This window comes from Macrotis lagotis, chromosome X, assembly GCF_037893015.1.
Source record: "Macrotis lagotis isolate mMagLag1 chromosome X, bilby.v1.9.chrom.fasta, whole genome shotgun sequence".
Lineage (NCBI taxonomy): Eukaryota > Metazoa > Chordata > Mammalia > Peramelemorphia > Peramelidae > Macrotis > Macrotis lagotis.
This window is the reverse complement of record NC_133666.1, coordinates 566,619,011-566,635,896: the sequence shown is the minus strand read 5'-3', so window position 1 is coordinate 566,635,896 and position 16,886 is coordinate 566,619,011. Positions and strand designations below refer to the sequence as shown.

General features: G+C 34.2%; 1 protein-coding gene across 1 annotated transcript in view; it reads right to left on the bottom strand.

Annotated features, from left to right (window-relative positions):
• Window positions 1–400: 400 nt before the first annotated feature.
• Window positions 401–16,886, bottom strand: part of TRHR (thyrotropin releasing hormone receptor) — a 37,379-nt gene continuing 20,893 nt past the window's right edge. The window contains exon 2 of the mRNA XM_074207723.1: window positions 401–827. Coding sequence (XP_074063824.1) covers window positions 426–827 — 402 coding nt within the window. The 3' untranslated portion in view covers window positions 401–425. The remainder of the gene's footprint in view (window positions 828–16,886) is intronic.

Here is a 16,886-nt window from a genome sequence, read left to right as displayed (position 1 = left end):
GAAACTTGGGTTTTTAATTAATATTTTAAATGAATCTTCAGTAAAATACTTTAAGCATTAAAACCATATGAATGCATAATGTTGCCTTTTGGAGGAGTGGGGAGAATAATCCCAAATCAGAACTTCTAAATTGAGTAAAATGATAGCCAGAACTCAAAAGAGGTGGTTTTTCTGATTTATAATAATCTAAGTATTTCTTTGATCAGCTTCATTTTTCTGCATGATAACTCTACATAAATAAATCTGAAATTCTTTCCTGGACAAAAAATGGATGACAAAGTCAAGGAGTCTAAAGAACCTGGGAAAATCTCTCCCTGGTTCACTTCACATATCAATTACATAGGCAATTTTTTTTCGCTCCTTTCATAATGGTTCAATAGCTCCTCTACTTTGTGGTCCATCATGTTTCATATAATGACTCAAGTTCAGCTAAATGTTACCTCAGAAGACAGACATGTCTCATCAAAGGACACTTTTGAAGTGGCCAGATAAGCATCTGTGACTGTGATGTCTTCAAGCTCTGTATTGAAGTGGTCAGACTCCTTGATGACACTGTAGTTCAGGGCAACACTGTAGTTGACTGGTTTCTCAGAAGCCTTCTTTTTGCAGTTGCAGAGCTTCCTGAAGGCGGCCCGGAATTTCTGGGACATGAGGTTATAAATCACTGGGTTGATAGCACTGTTGAGGTAAATGCAGATTCTACAGAACAGCAAAAACCAATTTTCTTGGAAAGGGCTGGATAAGAATGAATTGACCACAACCAGGGTTCTGTAGGGCATCCATAAAAGGGCAAAGAGAATCACAACTACTGCCAGCATCTTGGTAACCTGTTGGGGGATAAAAAAATAAAATGAATACTGATGGAAAAGAAGCCCCCAGTATCTCTAGATAAGTAATTTTATATTAGGTATCAGAATAATTCTACCTTAGTCATTAGCTGTCAATGTAAATCACTTAATCTCTCTAGATCTTAGTGTTGTCACCTTTAAAATGGACTACAAAATACATACTTAAGTAGGTTCTTGTGAAGATTAAGAGATAGTATGCAAAATATCTTTTAAAAGTATAACACAGAAATATAAGCTATTGTGTTACAGAAGCCTATGCTCATATATTTCTCCTTTCTCTCTCATCTCAAGTTGTTTTAGGAGAATAGTAGCAGTCTGAGGACATATATATATATATATATATATATATATATATGTATATATATATACATATATATATACATATATATATATATATATATATATATATATATATATATATACCTTTAGATGCAGTCTCACTTTGGGATGGGTGGCTAGTACAGGTAAGCTCACAACCTTTGGTGACTAAAATAAAAAAAAAGTAATGGTAAAATTATTCTTGAAAGTTTAATTTATATCTTTATAAAAGAATCAGAGATAACTCAGAGTCAGCAAGTCTTCATTAAAAACTGGATATTTCTGACCTACCTAAGTTCCTTTCTCCAAGATCTACTAGATTAGCAAATCAGGGAAATTTTAGGGATATAATTTAGATCTTTTAGAAAAATTATGGTAAATTCTTCTATGATATTCTTGTAGGTCAATGGATTATTCCAGTGTCTCCAAAGTAGGGAATGTGACTTGACTTCAAAGGGATCATGGTCTTGACTCAAAAGGTTATGTATTAAACCAAATGGAAAATCGTTGAATCTTCTCTTCTCTATATAGTCAAAGTGGTACTTATCTCTAATCTTATTCCACTTAAACTAATTCTTCAACATTCCCCACTCCAGTCCCTTCCTGATCTATGGAATTTTCCATCTTCCCCACTTCTGAACTGGTATTAGTCTCTTAGGGCTGTTATAACCCATCCAACATTCAGGCATCCGAAGCAGTAGCTATGCTGGAAGCAATAGAAAAATCTCAATGTTGATTGAGAGAGCAAATTGACTCGTGAACTTTTTCCTTTCACACTTTTCCAAAGTGCCCTTTGAGTGTCATCGAGTAAGAACAGATTTGGATGAGTTGGGATATGCATCATGTATTATCCTTATATTACATTACATTACATGCATTCACTGTCTTTCTCCCCAAACCCACACACCTTCATAATTTCTTTTACTATTGAAGCTACCATCTGTTTTCCATACACTCATTTTCACAGTTTGATATTATTGTTTCATCACTCTCCTTCACAACACATCCAATCAGTTAAAAAAACTTCCCCATTTCTATCCTAACATCCTACTTCTACTCTCATCACTTTTCACCTAAACTATTACAATAATCTAATTAGTCTCCTTGAATCTCTCTCCTTTCCAAACTTTCAGTTTTTCAGCTGCCAAAGTAATTTTTCTAAAATGCAGATCTGATCATTTCAATTTTTTACTAAATAAACTCATTAACTCTAGGATTAAATATAATTTCATCTTTATCTCATTCTTTTAAAAGTACTATTTTTGTTTAAGTTTTTTAATGTGTCTAATTATAAATATGATTGTAAAATTCTATTTAAGATCCTAAATGTATGATCTTAAACAAGTTAGTTAGTCAGCCTCAGTTTCCTCTTGTGAAAAATGGGAATAATAATTATGACAGCTAATATTTAACATGTTTTAAAATTTACAAAGTGCTTTAAAAACATTAACTGATGTGATTCTCATAATAATGCTATGAAGTAGGTGCCATTATTATTCCCATTTTGCAGAAGAGGAAATTGAGGCACAGAGAAATGAATTGACTTCCTGAAAGTAACATAGTTAGCAAGTATCCAAAATAAGATTAAAGATCAGATCTTTCTACTCAAAATATTGCCCTCTATCTATGGTACTATCTAGTTGCTAATAATGATCTACCTCATAGGCTTGTGAAGCTCAAATGAAGCAATTTATCCAAAGCACTCTACAAACTTTGCTATATAAATATTAGCTATTATTGCACATACATATTGTAAAGATAAGTAACCATACACATATTGGACATGAGCGTTGAAATTTTTATATTTGGTTTCAGTACATAATAAAAAAAAGTTTAGATACTTTTGGCTTAGACCATAGTAATAGTTAGTGGCTTTAGAAGTCAGTCATTAATGGTTGGATATCATCTAGGAAGGTGATCTCTAACAGTGTCATAGGGATTTGTGTTTTACCATGGTCTGTTTTTTTAATAGTGTCTCAGATTTGAATAATCTACGTTTTATTTTTCAAATAGTAGGAATATAGTCTTTATGCTAATAATACAAAGAGACAAAATTAGAATTTAGAAGTAGAAAGGCTCTTTCTAGTCCAACCTCCTTCCTCGTTTAGTGTATTGTTTCAAAACCCTTGGGCTTTTGAGAGCCAGAGTTATTGTGAGTGTACTGCAAATCCACAGATACACCAAACATTTATCACTCTGTACTTAACTCCAACAAAATGTGAAGTCGGATTCATTGCAGTGAATAAGCATACATTTTGTAGTCTCAATCTGAATCTAAAGTATTCTGAACAGAATACTTTAGATGTATTTGTACTACTATTTTTCAAATGTATGTATATATGGTTGCAAAGAATAAAATACAGATTTTTAGAAAAGCATTGCTGGATATATAGTAGCTTTTTATTGCCAGATATTTTCTTAGTCAACTACAATTAGATAGTTGGAGATGCTGTGAATTTTTTTTGACATTAGAAGTGGTCTAACATTTAAAGAATGGTTGAAAACCAGGGTAGGGAACACTTGTAGGTAACATTAGATAAACGACCATTAGTTGATTTTCCATCTACTAAAGAATATGACAAATATACTAATATTAATAAAATTATGAAAAACAACATGAATAAAACTGAAAAGATTTTAAGAGGCTAGATAGTGGAGGGTATTTGAATACCAGGTAAACTGTTTAAGCTTTACTAATCAAATAGTAGAAATCCACTAAAGAATCACAGTTTGGAAGATTAAGAATGGTAAAAAGATTAAAAAAAGAGGATGTAGAAAGTCAGTCACACCAATGAACTGTTAATGGATTTATGAACTGGTACAATTGTTCTATAAAAGTACTTGGAACTATATTAGAAAAGTCACTAAAGGGTGTATATTATTTGATTTGCAAATCTTAATGTTATTTCTATTCCAAGGAACTCAAAGGTAGAAAGTTCTCATAGATATATAGATATAGCTATATATGCATACATATAAGGTTATATGCATATTATATGTATACAATACTACTTTCATGGTTTTATAAAACTGGCAACAGCAGGGTTCCCTTTGGGGAATGACAATAAATTATGGTAAAAAGAATATCTTGGAATATGATTGTATTATTAGGAATAATGAATACAAAGAATTAAGATTTAAGAACAGGTCAGGAATTGGAGTTCTCAGATCTTCCTGTGTCAGAAAGATAATTTCTTGGTCAGTTTTTCCTGTGTGGCTAAAATTACCAGACCGAACCAAAAGTAAAGATTGACTTCAGTATTTTATGAGAAGTAAAACAGCAACAACAACAACAACGATGATGAAGATAATAACATAACAGCATAAGGAATAGAGTTCAGAAATTGGTGTTAGTCATTGGTTGGTTCCTTGTCCTTTGGTATCAAAGAAGATCAAAATGACATCACTATGTTTGAGACAAAGTACAGTGTGTCCAACTGTGGCTGATCAGACCAATATGAGCTCGGAATGCTCTACCACAGATTGGGTACCAATAGCTCTGTGAGCACCTGGGGTGAGTACTCTAAACCTACGTGTCACATTTCCTTTGAGCTGTTTCAGTTCAACCTTCCTCACACAATGCATTCATAGCCAGAAGAAGCAGAGGGAAAGGGGAAGTGGATAAAGATTATTCAGTTTCACCACATTTCATGTTATGCAGAGGTCCAATAATATAATGATAAAGGACAGTTTGTACACACACACACACACACACACACACACACACACACACACACACACACACACTTCTTTCTTTCTTTTTGTCTTGGACCTGAGAGAGGAATTGTACTTTAGCCACTGCTATTGGCATTGCTGTTAATAACCTACTTCCAAAAATTTTGGGGTGGGGAAGAAGGGGAAAGTTTCCTCCTTCTCTTTTTATTCTCTTTCCAAAACTTATTTTGCCTCAGGCCTCTCTAAATCTTTTCACATCTTCCAAACTGTGTGATATTTCCTTAACCAGGGAAATGAACAAAAACTCAAAATCTCAAAAATAATGAATGCCTACGTCATTCCTCCTTCTTTGGGAGAGTGGACTTTGACTCCTCTCCGTCCCTATTAGAGAGAACTGTGATACAGAGAAATCTGGGAAATTTTTTAGGAACTGATATGGACAGAAGTAACTGAGTCAAAAGAGAAATTTACACAATGACTATAATAATACAAAAGAAGACAAAAATAGATGTCAGAACCCTGATCAATGAAATTACCTAAGAAACATACCTCTCTCCTCCTAAGAATCAAAAAAATTCCTAATGTGATACTGGTTTACTTCATTTAGCTGTACTTTTTTTTTATTATAGCATTCTGTTGCTGGTGAGGGAGGAATCACTGTGAAGTGTAAGACTTTTTTTTCTTAAATAAAAGTTTTAACACAACTTTAAAAAATTGATCTATGGTACTTCCATCTCCATAAAAATCAAACTTCTGATTGATTCTGTGCACATATAACAAAATCAAGCCTTTGGACTGTTCTAGTCCAAGTGGGAAACAAAGATTTTTGTACTGATTTGCTGGGATAACTAAAGACTCTCAAGGAGAGCCATAATAGAGTTCTTTATATATAAAGACAGTGGACATTTACTTTGATCTATAAAAATTTGGAAGACTAATTCTAGATTGAATTTTTCTTATCTTTGGGATGAAAGCATGTATAAGATACTCAGTTCACCTCAGTGAAGCAGGAAATATTTTTAATTCATTTTCTGTAATGATTTATTTTTCTTCTTCTTATAACTACTTCATGTATTGCATTAATTTACTACATATTTACTGTATCTATTAGACTTTTGAAAAGCAGTGCATGTGAGAAATGGATTAAGTCTTGGCTTTGGAGTCAAGAAGCCCTGACTTCAAATCTCATCTCTGATACATACTGGGGGGTTTGATCTTGAATAAGTTATTTAACCTTGTGCCAGGCCATTCTTTATGACTATAAATCATAGGGAAAATACCATGTTTACTGATATAGGAAATTATTTACTGAAAGTTTCCTTTATTGCTAAAATTATAGGTCTGCTTTATATATATATATATATATATATATATATATATATATGTGTGTGTGTGTGTGTGTGTGTGTGTATGTGTGTATGTGTGTGTGTAGAAAATATGCCTTTGCATTTAGCTTTTTCCTTTTCAAAGCATATTCATATCTGTTATCTAATTTAATTTCTTTGAAATATCTACTGAATGGGTAGAATAGGTTTTTCATTATTACAATTATTTTATAATTATCCTATTTTATAGCAATTAATAAATCATTTGCAGACAATTGTTGAGCAAATGCTATGGTATAAGCATTGAGCTATAAAAATAAAAATGAAATGATCACTTCCCTCAAGTAGCTTACATTCTACTGGATGATGAAACAGCACAATGAGAAGGAAATACTTCCCCAATTTTATATAATAGTAAATTAAGAACTAGAATTCACACCTACTGATTCTCATTCTAGGACTCTTTTTGGTACATTAAAATTTTAGTCAGCATATCCTCCTGCTGCTTAATGTTCACCTACTGAAAGCAGAGTTAGACATCCCACCCCCACCCCTCCCTACATTTCAAGCAATAGGAAAAGACAGACATATTTCAGCCTCAAGAAGACTGGGCAAACTCTCTCATCCATTCACGATTCTGGACATGCTCAGTCCTTGGCTTAGTGCTTTATATTGGTTGATGTATCTAAAGTCTAATCTCTACTGTTTTCTGTCTCAAGATCTGAATATCTCCAAAAAGAAAAGATGCAGCTAGTAGAAACTAGAAGAGATTTGTTAAATTCAGAAGGTGAATGAAGAGGTAATATGATGGTGAAATATAAAGAAAACTGAATTTAGAGTTTGGAAAGCTGGATTAGAGTCCTACTGTGATTCTTATCATTGACCTTAGGCAAATTTATTTTACCCTTCTAGGCCTCTGTTTTCTCATCTGTAAAATGAGGGAATTGGATTAGTTCATCTTTAAACCTTTTTATTTTTTTTGAGGTGATGGGGTTGAGTACCTGTAAGATTTCTTCATCCCTAAATACCATCATACTATCAAAGCCTTCTCCACTTATTATGTATTTCACCTAGTCCTTCCTCTCATTAGGACTATATTCTGTCCTTTTATTTTTTTCATGAGAAAAAGAGTGACTGAAGAAGCTGGTATGAGAATACAGAGGGGCTCTCAAGATCAATAGAAATGGGGGAGGGGGAATTGTGCTTCATTGAAGGGGGCAACATGCTCACTTGGGGAGGGAGAGAGGACAAATACATCATCTTGGTCATTAAATCTATGACTGGAAGTGATAGTGGCACAATAGCATATATATTTTGGACACTAATTTTATTTCAGTCATCATTGTATATCTGTTAAGAGCTCACAACTTCTAAAATGCTCTAAGATTTTGTTTCACTTTATTGCATTTCAATTCCTTTCCTTTGACCTTGGTATGGATTTTTTTTTAAAACAAAAGCAACAGTCTTTCTGAATCAACATAGAAGTGAACACCTGGAACAAGAAAACCAGGGATTTAACTTTTTCACTCTGTTGATCTTTGCCCTATGGTGACCTGGTTTCTTGCTTTGTCTCTGTCTCTAATACTGAATAATGTAACAAAATGAAAATTTTGGGTGCATCCTCAAGTGAAATAAGGCAAGAGGCAGCATCCTCTCAATCTTCATCATTAAAATTGATTCTCTGGTGATAATAAAGATGTATCAGCCATTAAAGAACTTAGTTCTCTTAAAGAGGGAAAGGCTTCTCTTTAAAAAATAGTATGATGGGTAGGATCTATGAAAGGATGGGTGCCTCACTGATGGCTGAATATGTTGATGAAATCTATTTCAATCTATTTCAATAGTAGTTTTAAAATGTGAACTACCCTTTCCTCCCCCATGGATAGCATAGCAAACCAATGCTGGGAACCATCATTATGCATTCTTATGCATGGTAGCATCATGCTATAGCAGAAAGAGCACAGCTTTTCAAGTTAGATGACCTAGGTTCAGTTCACAGCTCTTCAAATTATTTGTGTGGTCCTAAGAAAATCATTTAACCTCTCTGGATTTCAGTGTTTTCTTCATTCTTAAAATAGTTCTAAATTCCTAATTCTAATTCTCTAATTCTATTATTTTATAATCAGTTCTGAGCCTCAGTTCTCATTTATTTATGTATTTATTTATTTTCACATTACTACAATATTCTTGTTGTGAAAGTAATCATAATTCCCCCTTCCCCCACAAAGACAGAGAAACTTCAAGAAAAATAAAGTGGAAAAATAAAGAAAATAATTTACTTTAGTTTCTGTTCAGATACCATCACCTCTTTCTCTGAGATGAATCTCATTCTTTATCATAAGTTCCTCAGAGAAGTGCTTCAATATTTTCCCCATAGTCGCTATTGCTAACTGTATTTCCCTCCATTCTATTCCTCCCCACTCCCATTTATTCTATTCTCTCTCTCTCTCACCTTGTCCCTCCTCAAAAAGTGTTGCATCTAACTACCCTTTCCCATGATATTTCCTCTCTTCTATCACTTACAACCCCTCTCCTCCATCCTTTCTTTCATATTTCATGTCTCCAAGACTCAGTTTTTTAATCGAAGAAATGAAAGGATTAGATGGGATTGGATTGGATATGATGATGATTCTTAATAATGATTTCTAAAATCTTTCAACTTAGAATCTATGGATAACATGAACCCTAAGATGGAATGGTGTCACCAGGTGGGAAAAGGTGCATGATGTAAACCTCTGGGATAGTTATGTTGTCCTTAATCCTCTGAAAAAGATGGCTTGGAAGTTTTTCCTTCATTGCAGTAGCTAGTATCACATAAAACACAGACAAAGTATAATTGCTCCTCTAACCAGTTGTTTTTTCATGCCCCCTTGATGCTGAAGGCATCAGGAATTAGAGGAAAGCATACTAAATGTACAGTCAGGATGCTCAGATTATAATTCTTGCTCTTCCACTAATAAGCAATGTGACTTAGCATGGCAGAGCAGAAAAAAAGAACTGCATTTAAAATCAGAAGACCTGACTTGAATGTATACTTGGCCACTGGTAACCAGGAACTTGGTTAGCAATGAACCCAGGGAATCACTACACCCTCCTATAATTATTGATAGAGAAGAAGAAATCTTGGCATATTCTCAAAGACATTTTATATTTTGGAAAAGTAGATTTCAAATATATCAGTGTTAGTAGTCCAAAAAGCATTTATTATGAACCTATTATGTGGTATACTCTGGGCTAAGTGCTGAGGATACAAAGAGAGGTAAAAGACAAATCATGCTCTCAAGGAGATCACACTTTAATAGAGGACTTAATAAGCAAACAAAATAAAGAAATATAAATGGAAAATGTTTCAAAATGGAAAGGCACTACAATTAAGAGGGGTTGGGAAATATTTCATGTGGAAGATGAAAATTTAGTTGGAACTTGCAGAGAAATTAGGAGGCGGAGATGAGGAGAGAGAACAATCCAAGCATGAGGGATGGCCAGAGAAAAATGTCCAGAGCTGACAGAAGAGGCATCTTGTTTGTTGTGTAAGAGTCCAGAGGTCAGTGTCATTGGACTAAAGGATACATGATAGTGGGTAGGGCAGACTCTCAGATGTTAGATGACATCTAAGTTGTATGAGAAGACAAAGAGAAGAGGGAACTCATAGCTAAAGACTTCAATTTATTTTGGTCAAACACGAGGAAAATTTCTCAACCTAGAGTGCGGGGGGGGGGGGGGGGGAAGGGTAGCAATGGGAGACTAGGGGAGGGCTGAAAAGGTGTGAAAGAATTGCTGTAAAGAGTGAGATAGTGTGCTGATAAGGGAGGTATAGAAGGATTGCCCAATAGCTGTGAGAGCCCAGTTGAGGTTGCATAACAAAAACTTGTAGTAGTCCCAATTATAATAGTTACATGATTTTCTATAAATTTGGCAGTACATAATAAAGGAGGCAGATGATATGAATCAAAGAAAGGTTGAGGCTTGGCAGAGTGCAAGCAACAATATCAGGTGAATAGGAATCAAGAAAAGAGGGCATTCTAGAGTTGATATGGTTCATCAAGAGGTCTAAACAGGGAAAATAGGAGAGAATGGCTAGTACAGGGAAGCAAATTGAACGGTCATGTATTGGAAGTCACAACGTGGATGAAGAGGAATATTTTGTAAGGGATGGCAGAGTGAGAGATGAAGGTCAATAGAATATGGTTAGGGAAGTTTTAGATTTCATTAACATGGAGGTGGTACATTAACTTTGCTTTTATCCACAAATGAATCATCTCTATGTTTACCAATTCCAAATCCTATCACTTAATCTTTTTTAAAGAACTCTGGTGTTTGGTATAAAACCCATGGCTACCAGGATTTTTATTGAGTAGTAGATATGAATAGCACAGACCTGAAAAGAGGAGAGGTTGCTTAATGATGCAGTCAAGGGGAGAACAGAAATGCCAATGGGGAGTGAGGAGTATTCTAGCTCCCCACCTCCACCAGTGAGTTGGAATAAAGTAAAGGTGAAATCAGTACTGGAGATAATAGCCAGGAAAGCTGTGTCATCAGAAGGGAGTCAGACCTCAATGATTGCTAAGAATATGTAAGGAGTGAAAGAGGAAAAGTTTTAGGATGAAGGGAAGTTTGTCTAGGGAAAAGGCATTGCAGAGGGCATAGTGAAAGGGGAGGTAGTATGCCATTAGGACTTTAAGATGAGAGGTTGAGAATAAGGGATTAGGAAAAAGGGAATCAAAAAATCATGTTTGGTTGATGACTGATAGGAATTCAGAATCACTACAATGTGTAGTCTATTAACAGGTGATCATCCCTGAGTGTAAAGTGAAGTTCTTTTTCCCACGGGATGATGGAGATCACATAGAGACAAATGCAGGACAAGATGGAAAAGCTCATGATCAGATGGCCAAATGGGAAACCCTGTTTCTCTAATCCTCATCTCTCCAAAGGTTGGAGATTAATTAGGTAGATGGGGCAATAGGAGATGGAACAGGTCATTTCATACTAACCTCATTTTCTTTTGCAAAAGAATAGTTAAGCTAGTAGGTGAGAAGGATGCTATGCATAAAGTTTGCCTAGATTTTAGCAATGCTTTTGATAAAGTAACATGATTTTTTTGGTGAAGATGGACAGATATATATTTAGAATTAGCTTGGAGGTCAGATTAAAAAAAAGTTCTTTTTTGTTTGTTTTTTATTTATAGCTATTGTTTTCTTATCACTTTTGTATCACTATTTTCTGCTCTCTCCTTCCCCTAAATTCCTTCCAGAGAACCTCATGTATAATCTGGAAACAAGAAAGATGTAAAAAAATGCTATTTTGCTTAGGCTGGTTTCCCAACTCTGTGTGTGGTAATAGTATGGCTGGTCCTTTCTCCACAGGAGCTGCTTGCCTTGGATAATGACTTGAATGTTATCCTAGAAACTGGGGTGATGTTCTAGGAACTGTTCTTCCCCATACTACTGAGACTATCCTGTGCTAAACTAAGCATTTAGTAAAATTATCTATTCAAGTACCAAGTGCTTTGAATGAACAATTCCTATTATATGCCTATGTTGTCATTATGAATAGGCCTTTTCTCTTATTGATCAAGATTTTTGTATTGCTAAATAGAAATACTATTGATTTTTGTGAGTTTATTTTGTCGGCTGCAACTTTCTTTACTTTCTAAATAAACCATCATTTCATCAGCAAATAGGAAATAGTTTTGTTTCTTTACCTCTTTCTATGCCTTTTTTTCTTTTTTTCTTTTTGTTGCTAGCATTTTTAGAACTATGCCAAATAATAGGAAAGGGGATACTCTTGCTTTACTCTTTCAAATATGGAAAAAAACTAATATTTCCATTTTGAATATACTAACTTTTTAGTTTATATGCATACTTTTTATCATTAAGAAAAATAATCATCTATGCTTCCAATATGTAAAGTTTTTTAAAAAGTATAAAAGAACATTTTACTATCAAAGGCTTTTTTGTATCTGTTTATATAATCCTGCCATTTTGAAAGATTTAATGTGATTAATTATATTGAATTATATTTGTATTTCTAATATGTATCAACTTGATCACAAAGAATGAATTTCTTTTGTATAAAGTGAATATAGTTTTTGCCAGATTTTAAAAATATTTTTGAATCAGTATACATTAATTATGATTTAATTAAATGTGTCCCCTTCCTCTTATGTGTGTTTGTGATTAGTTTTGCTTAAACTACTTTTGATGCATCGCTTTTTTTACAGGCTCTCTTTCTGATCTCACCTACCAGGCAATTTCATGCTGCTTTCCTTTAGTTGTTTATTTATCTTGTCTCTTTTTTTTCTTTCTTGCTCTCACTTAAGTAATTTGTTCAAAATTCCCCTTTTTCTCCTTCCCTATAATTTTTTATATTTGATACTTTTTCTTCTTTTTCTGTTTTCTTTTGTTCTCTTCATTGATTTTCTTGCCTCATGAATTATTATTCTCTGATTCATTTTCTATACCTCAATTTAATTCCTTATTTAATCTATTTGTATTCCTCATGGGTTTATAGCTTCTGAAATACCAAGTTTGAGCTTTTCTTCTAACTAATTTCTATGTTATTGCCTATTACAATTTTGTTTCATCATTCCTTTTTCTGTTACGCTGTATTCTTAGGATTCTCAATCATGACAGAAGCAATGTGAATAGAAGCCATGTTTAGTGGTAGAAATTAACCTGGTTCCTAATCATTAATTCAAAATTCTCAAGTTTGTGCCAAGTATATTTTTAATATTTTATTTGAAATAAAGAATGTTTGGAAATACTAAATAAAAAAATCAAACAGAAGCATCTGTTCATTCAGTTATAGTCCAGTTAAAAAGTATTCTCATAGAGGTGGGGGTTCTGATTAAATGACCTCTGATTCACAGAAAATTGATTGTTAAAGATTTACTTAGTCATCTGAAAACAATCTGTAGTTTGGTCAGTGACTGCTCCCTTATATCTTTGATGTTCTATGAAAACTCTATACTGAGAGAGGTAGCTCATTTCAGTTTCAAAAGTTACGTGGAAAATCACCATGGATGTTCTCAATAAAACAGGAGGAATTTGGTGAATGGCTTGGGATTTACTGTTTTGGTACAATGATTATTTGATGATAAAAGTCAAAGGCATAGGTTTACTGTGAAAATGGAAAATAATGGAGACTTTTTGAAAGAGTAAGGCCTACCTCTGTCATTGACATGAATTAAATATATCTTAGGCACTTATCCACTCTGGATCTTAATTTCTTCACCTTTAAAATAAGCAGTTTGGATTAGATGATTGTAAATACCATTTCAAGACCAAATAGCCTATAATTTACATTGAGGGAAAAAATACTGAAAACAAAATATCCAGAAATAGATAGATAGATAGATAGATAGATAGATAGATACATAGTGATATAAAAACATAAGAAAAAATAGCTTCTGATCTCAGAAGCTAACATTCCAATGGATTTAGATCATACAAAAGGGTAACAAGAGAGAAGGGGTGGTAGGGGGAAGTATCTACCTGAAGCAGCATAGTTTGTACATGTCAACAGAGAAAAGAATAAGCTTATATCTGGGCAAAATTAGGTGAAAGCTCACACATCAACCTTAAGTGAGTGGTTTCAGGGCTAGAGGTCAATATTCTGATGGGAATAAGGACTGGAGTGGAGGCAGCATGGTTTGGAGTTGACCTGGGTATTTTTTTTTGTACTTAATAATTTCATTGGAAAGAGGTGGTTTGAACCCAATTACACTTATTTTTTATATAAATTTAATACTGATTATAATGTGAATTCTCTATCCATACCCTGCTCTCAATTCATATATCATTTTGAAACCATTTTCTCTCTGAGCACCAGGGAAAGAATAACATATCACTGTACCAGACAATAATTAATTCTAGCAATGGTCCTTCTTTTATAGCCTGCTTTCACAGTGGCCAGGATTCCCATTCTTCTTATTCGTTCTTTGACTAAGACCTTGGACTCTATCATCTTAGGTTTTCCAAGATGAATTCTCCTATTATCTTGTATGGAAACAGGCCTCCAGGTCACTACCTAATGTATAATAAGTACAATGATTTTTCCTTTGATCATTCATTCACCAATTCTTTCAAGTTAGGATTGCTCAGAGTTTGGTAGTGGTCTATTAGTCATGTCTCCCCAATGAGGCGCAAGAGAGGGAACTATAACATGATGACCATCTATCCCCATCTCCCATAGTGAATTCGGCAGTGATCAAACAAAACTTTAATCTGGATGAAAGTTTTTTCTTGTTCATACATTCACTGGGACCATTTATTCTTTCACTCTTCCATCAGCTCTTCCCTTACTTTCAAATCTACTTTTAGTTTATTTGCCTATTTCCTTTCCAAACCACATTCCTCTTTATTTCCTTGGCTTTCTGTCCTCCATCTCTTTGGCTTCTCAAAACTTTTCTGGCCTTCTAGGCCAGCTATTTTTTTCATAGCTCCTCCTCAGCCTCACTTCACCAAGGACTCCTTCTTCTACTCTTCCTTAGTTGTCACTGTAAATTATTAAATTAATACATTTTTGTCTTCATCATCTTTCTCTTATCCTAGGTTCAATAAGGACTCCTTATTTCATTCAGTAATTATTTAATTCATCTTATACTTCCCCATTCCCCAAACCTTACATTCGACTCTGATAGTCTTTCCTCCTCACAGTAAAATCATGGGGTTCTTTTGGCACCCCCTCTGAGTTCTGTTCTGGGAATACATATTCGTTGTTCAAGTTTATAAATACTAAACTCCCCCTGGCATTAAAAGTCTTTCATAACTTGATTTACAACTTTTGGACTTATACAACTTTCGTCTCCTTACTCTTCCTCAGACAAGACCCTCCATCTCCCATCTCCATGCCTTTGCACAGGATTTTGGCCATTTCTAGAATGTACCACTACCTTCTCCTCTGGCTCTTTGAAATACTTGTTTCTTTCAGAGTTACACTTAATATTTCCTGATCCTCAGAACTGTTGGTTTCCCTCCCCTTGTTAATTTTTTTTAAGGTTTTTGCAAGGCAAACGGGGTTAAGTGGCTTACCCAAGGCCACACGGCCAGGTGATTATTAAATGTCTGAGACTGGATTTGAACCCAGGTACTCCTGACTCCTGGACTGGTGCTTTATCCACTACACCAACTATCTGCCCCTCCCTTGTTAATTTTAATTTATTCAATTAACAGAACTAAAATAGCAACTATTTATTGGGTCTTTTTGCTAGGTTCTATAATGATAATAATAAAAATTTTAAGTACTACCCTTCATGTTCAAAGATTTCATTATTGATCCATTATCAAAAGAACAGGCACTTGGACTTACTATTCTGGTGCCATTTACAGACTTTGCTTGATTCATCTCTTCTTTGCCTACTTCTCAGATAATCAGCAACATGTCGATAAGTCAGCTAATAAGCATTTATTAAGCATTATGTGCTAGGCACTGAACCACATGTTGAAGATAAAAATAAAGGCAACAAACCACAGAACTTGCCTTCAAGAAATTTACCTGGTGAAATTGCTCTGTGGAGATCAGAGTACATCTCTATAAACAGTTAATGAATGAAGTTAAATTAGCTAACAGGAATCATCCTAGTGAACATAAAATTTCAACATCCACTGAAGTACAGCTGTAGAAAATGAATGGTGATTTTAAAAATTCTGGATGAGTAATAATATCTATCATTTATATAGTACTTCCTATCTATGAGGGACAATATTAAGTGCTTTTAACAAATATCTCATTTGATCCTCACAATAACCCTGAGGGTAGGTGTTGTTATTGTTCCCATTTTATAGTTGGGAAACTGAAGGCAAAAGAGGTTAAAGGATTTGCCTGTGTTTTATAGCTAATGAGAGTCTGAGGGCAGATTTGAATTCAGGTCTATCTGAGCTTTAACTTTGTATCACTAACTGTCAATGAGTAATAAAATTTTTAGCTCTAGTTTTTTTTTTTGGTTTGTTTTTTGCAAGGCAAATGGGCTTAAGTGGCTTGCCCAAGGCCACACAGCTAGGTAATTATTAAGTGTCTGAGACCGGATTTGAACCCAGGTACTCCTGACTCCAGGGCCGTTGCTTTATCCACTGCACCACCTATTCAGCCCTAGCTCTAGTTCTTCTTAAAGATTCAACTAAGTCATATAGCAGGTGCAATCAGTATCAGTGGAGAGAGTATCCTTATCCATATAACAAAGCATTGAAGTGATGCAATGCCTCACCAAAAGCCAATTTACCAATAACAAAAATAGTTCTCAGTAAATCTCTGTTGATTAATTACCATTTGGAATACTATTAAACAGTCCTCTTGAATACTGTATGAGAATCAGAATAGAATCAAGATGTATCCTTGTAAATTAGTAATTAAATATTTATTTAATATCTACTTTGGGAAAATAACCAGGGTGACTTTAAATGGGGTTTGAGAGGGCTAAGTGGACTGATGGACCATCTAATTGAATCACAATCTGCAGTGGTGGAAGGAGAACCTACACAGAGGATATCACAAATATTTAAAGTATTGATGTTTTTATATTATTGAGATTATTGAGTCTATAATCATAAACAATTTTAAATTGTAGCTTCCTAAAAGAATATCAAATCTTTAAAAATAAGGAATATGTTTTCCCCCTTGTTTGTAGTACTATGAGGGCCATTTTATTAGAGTGAATAAAGAGTTGATCTCCAAGCAAAGAAGATCTAGGTTCAAATCTTCTGAAATACTATCTTTGTGA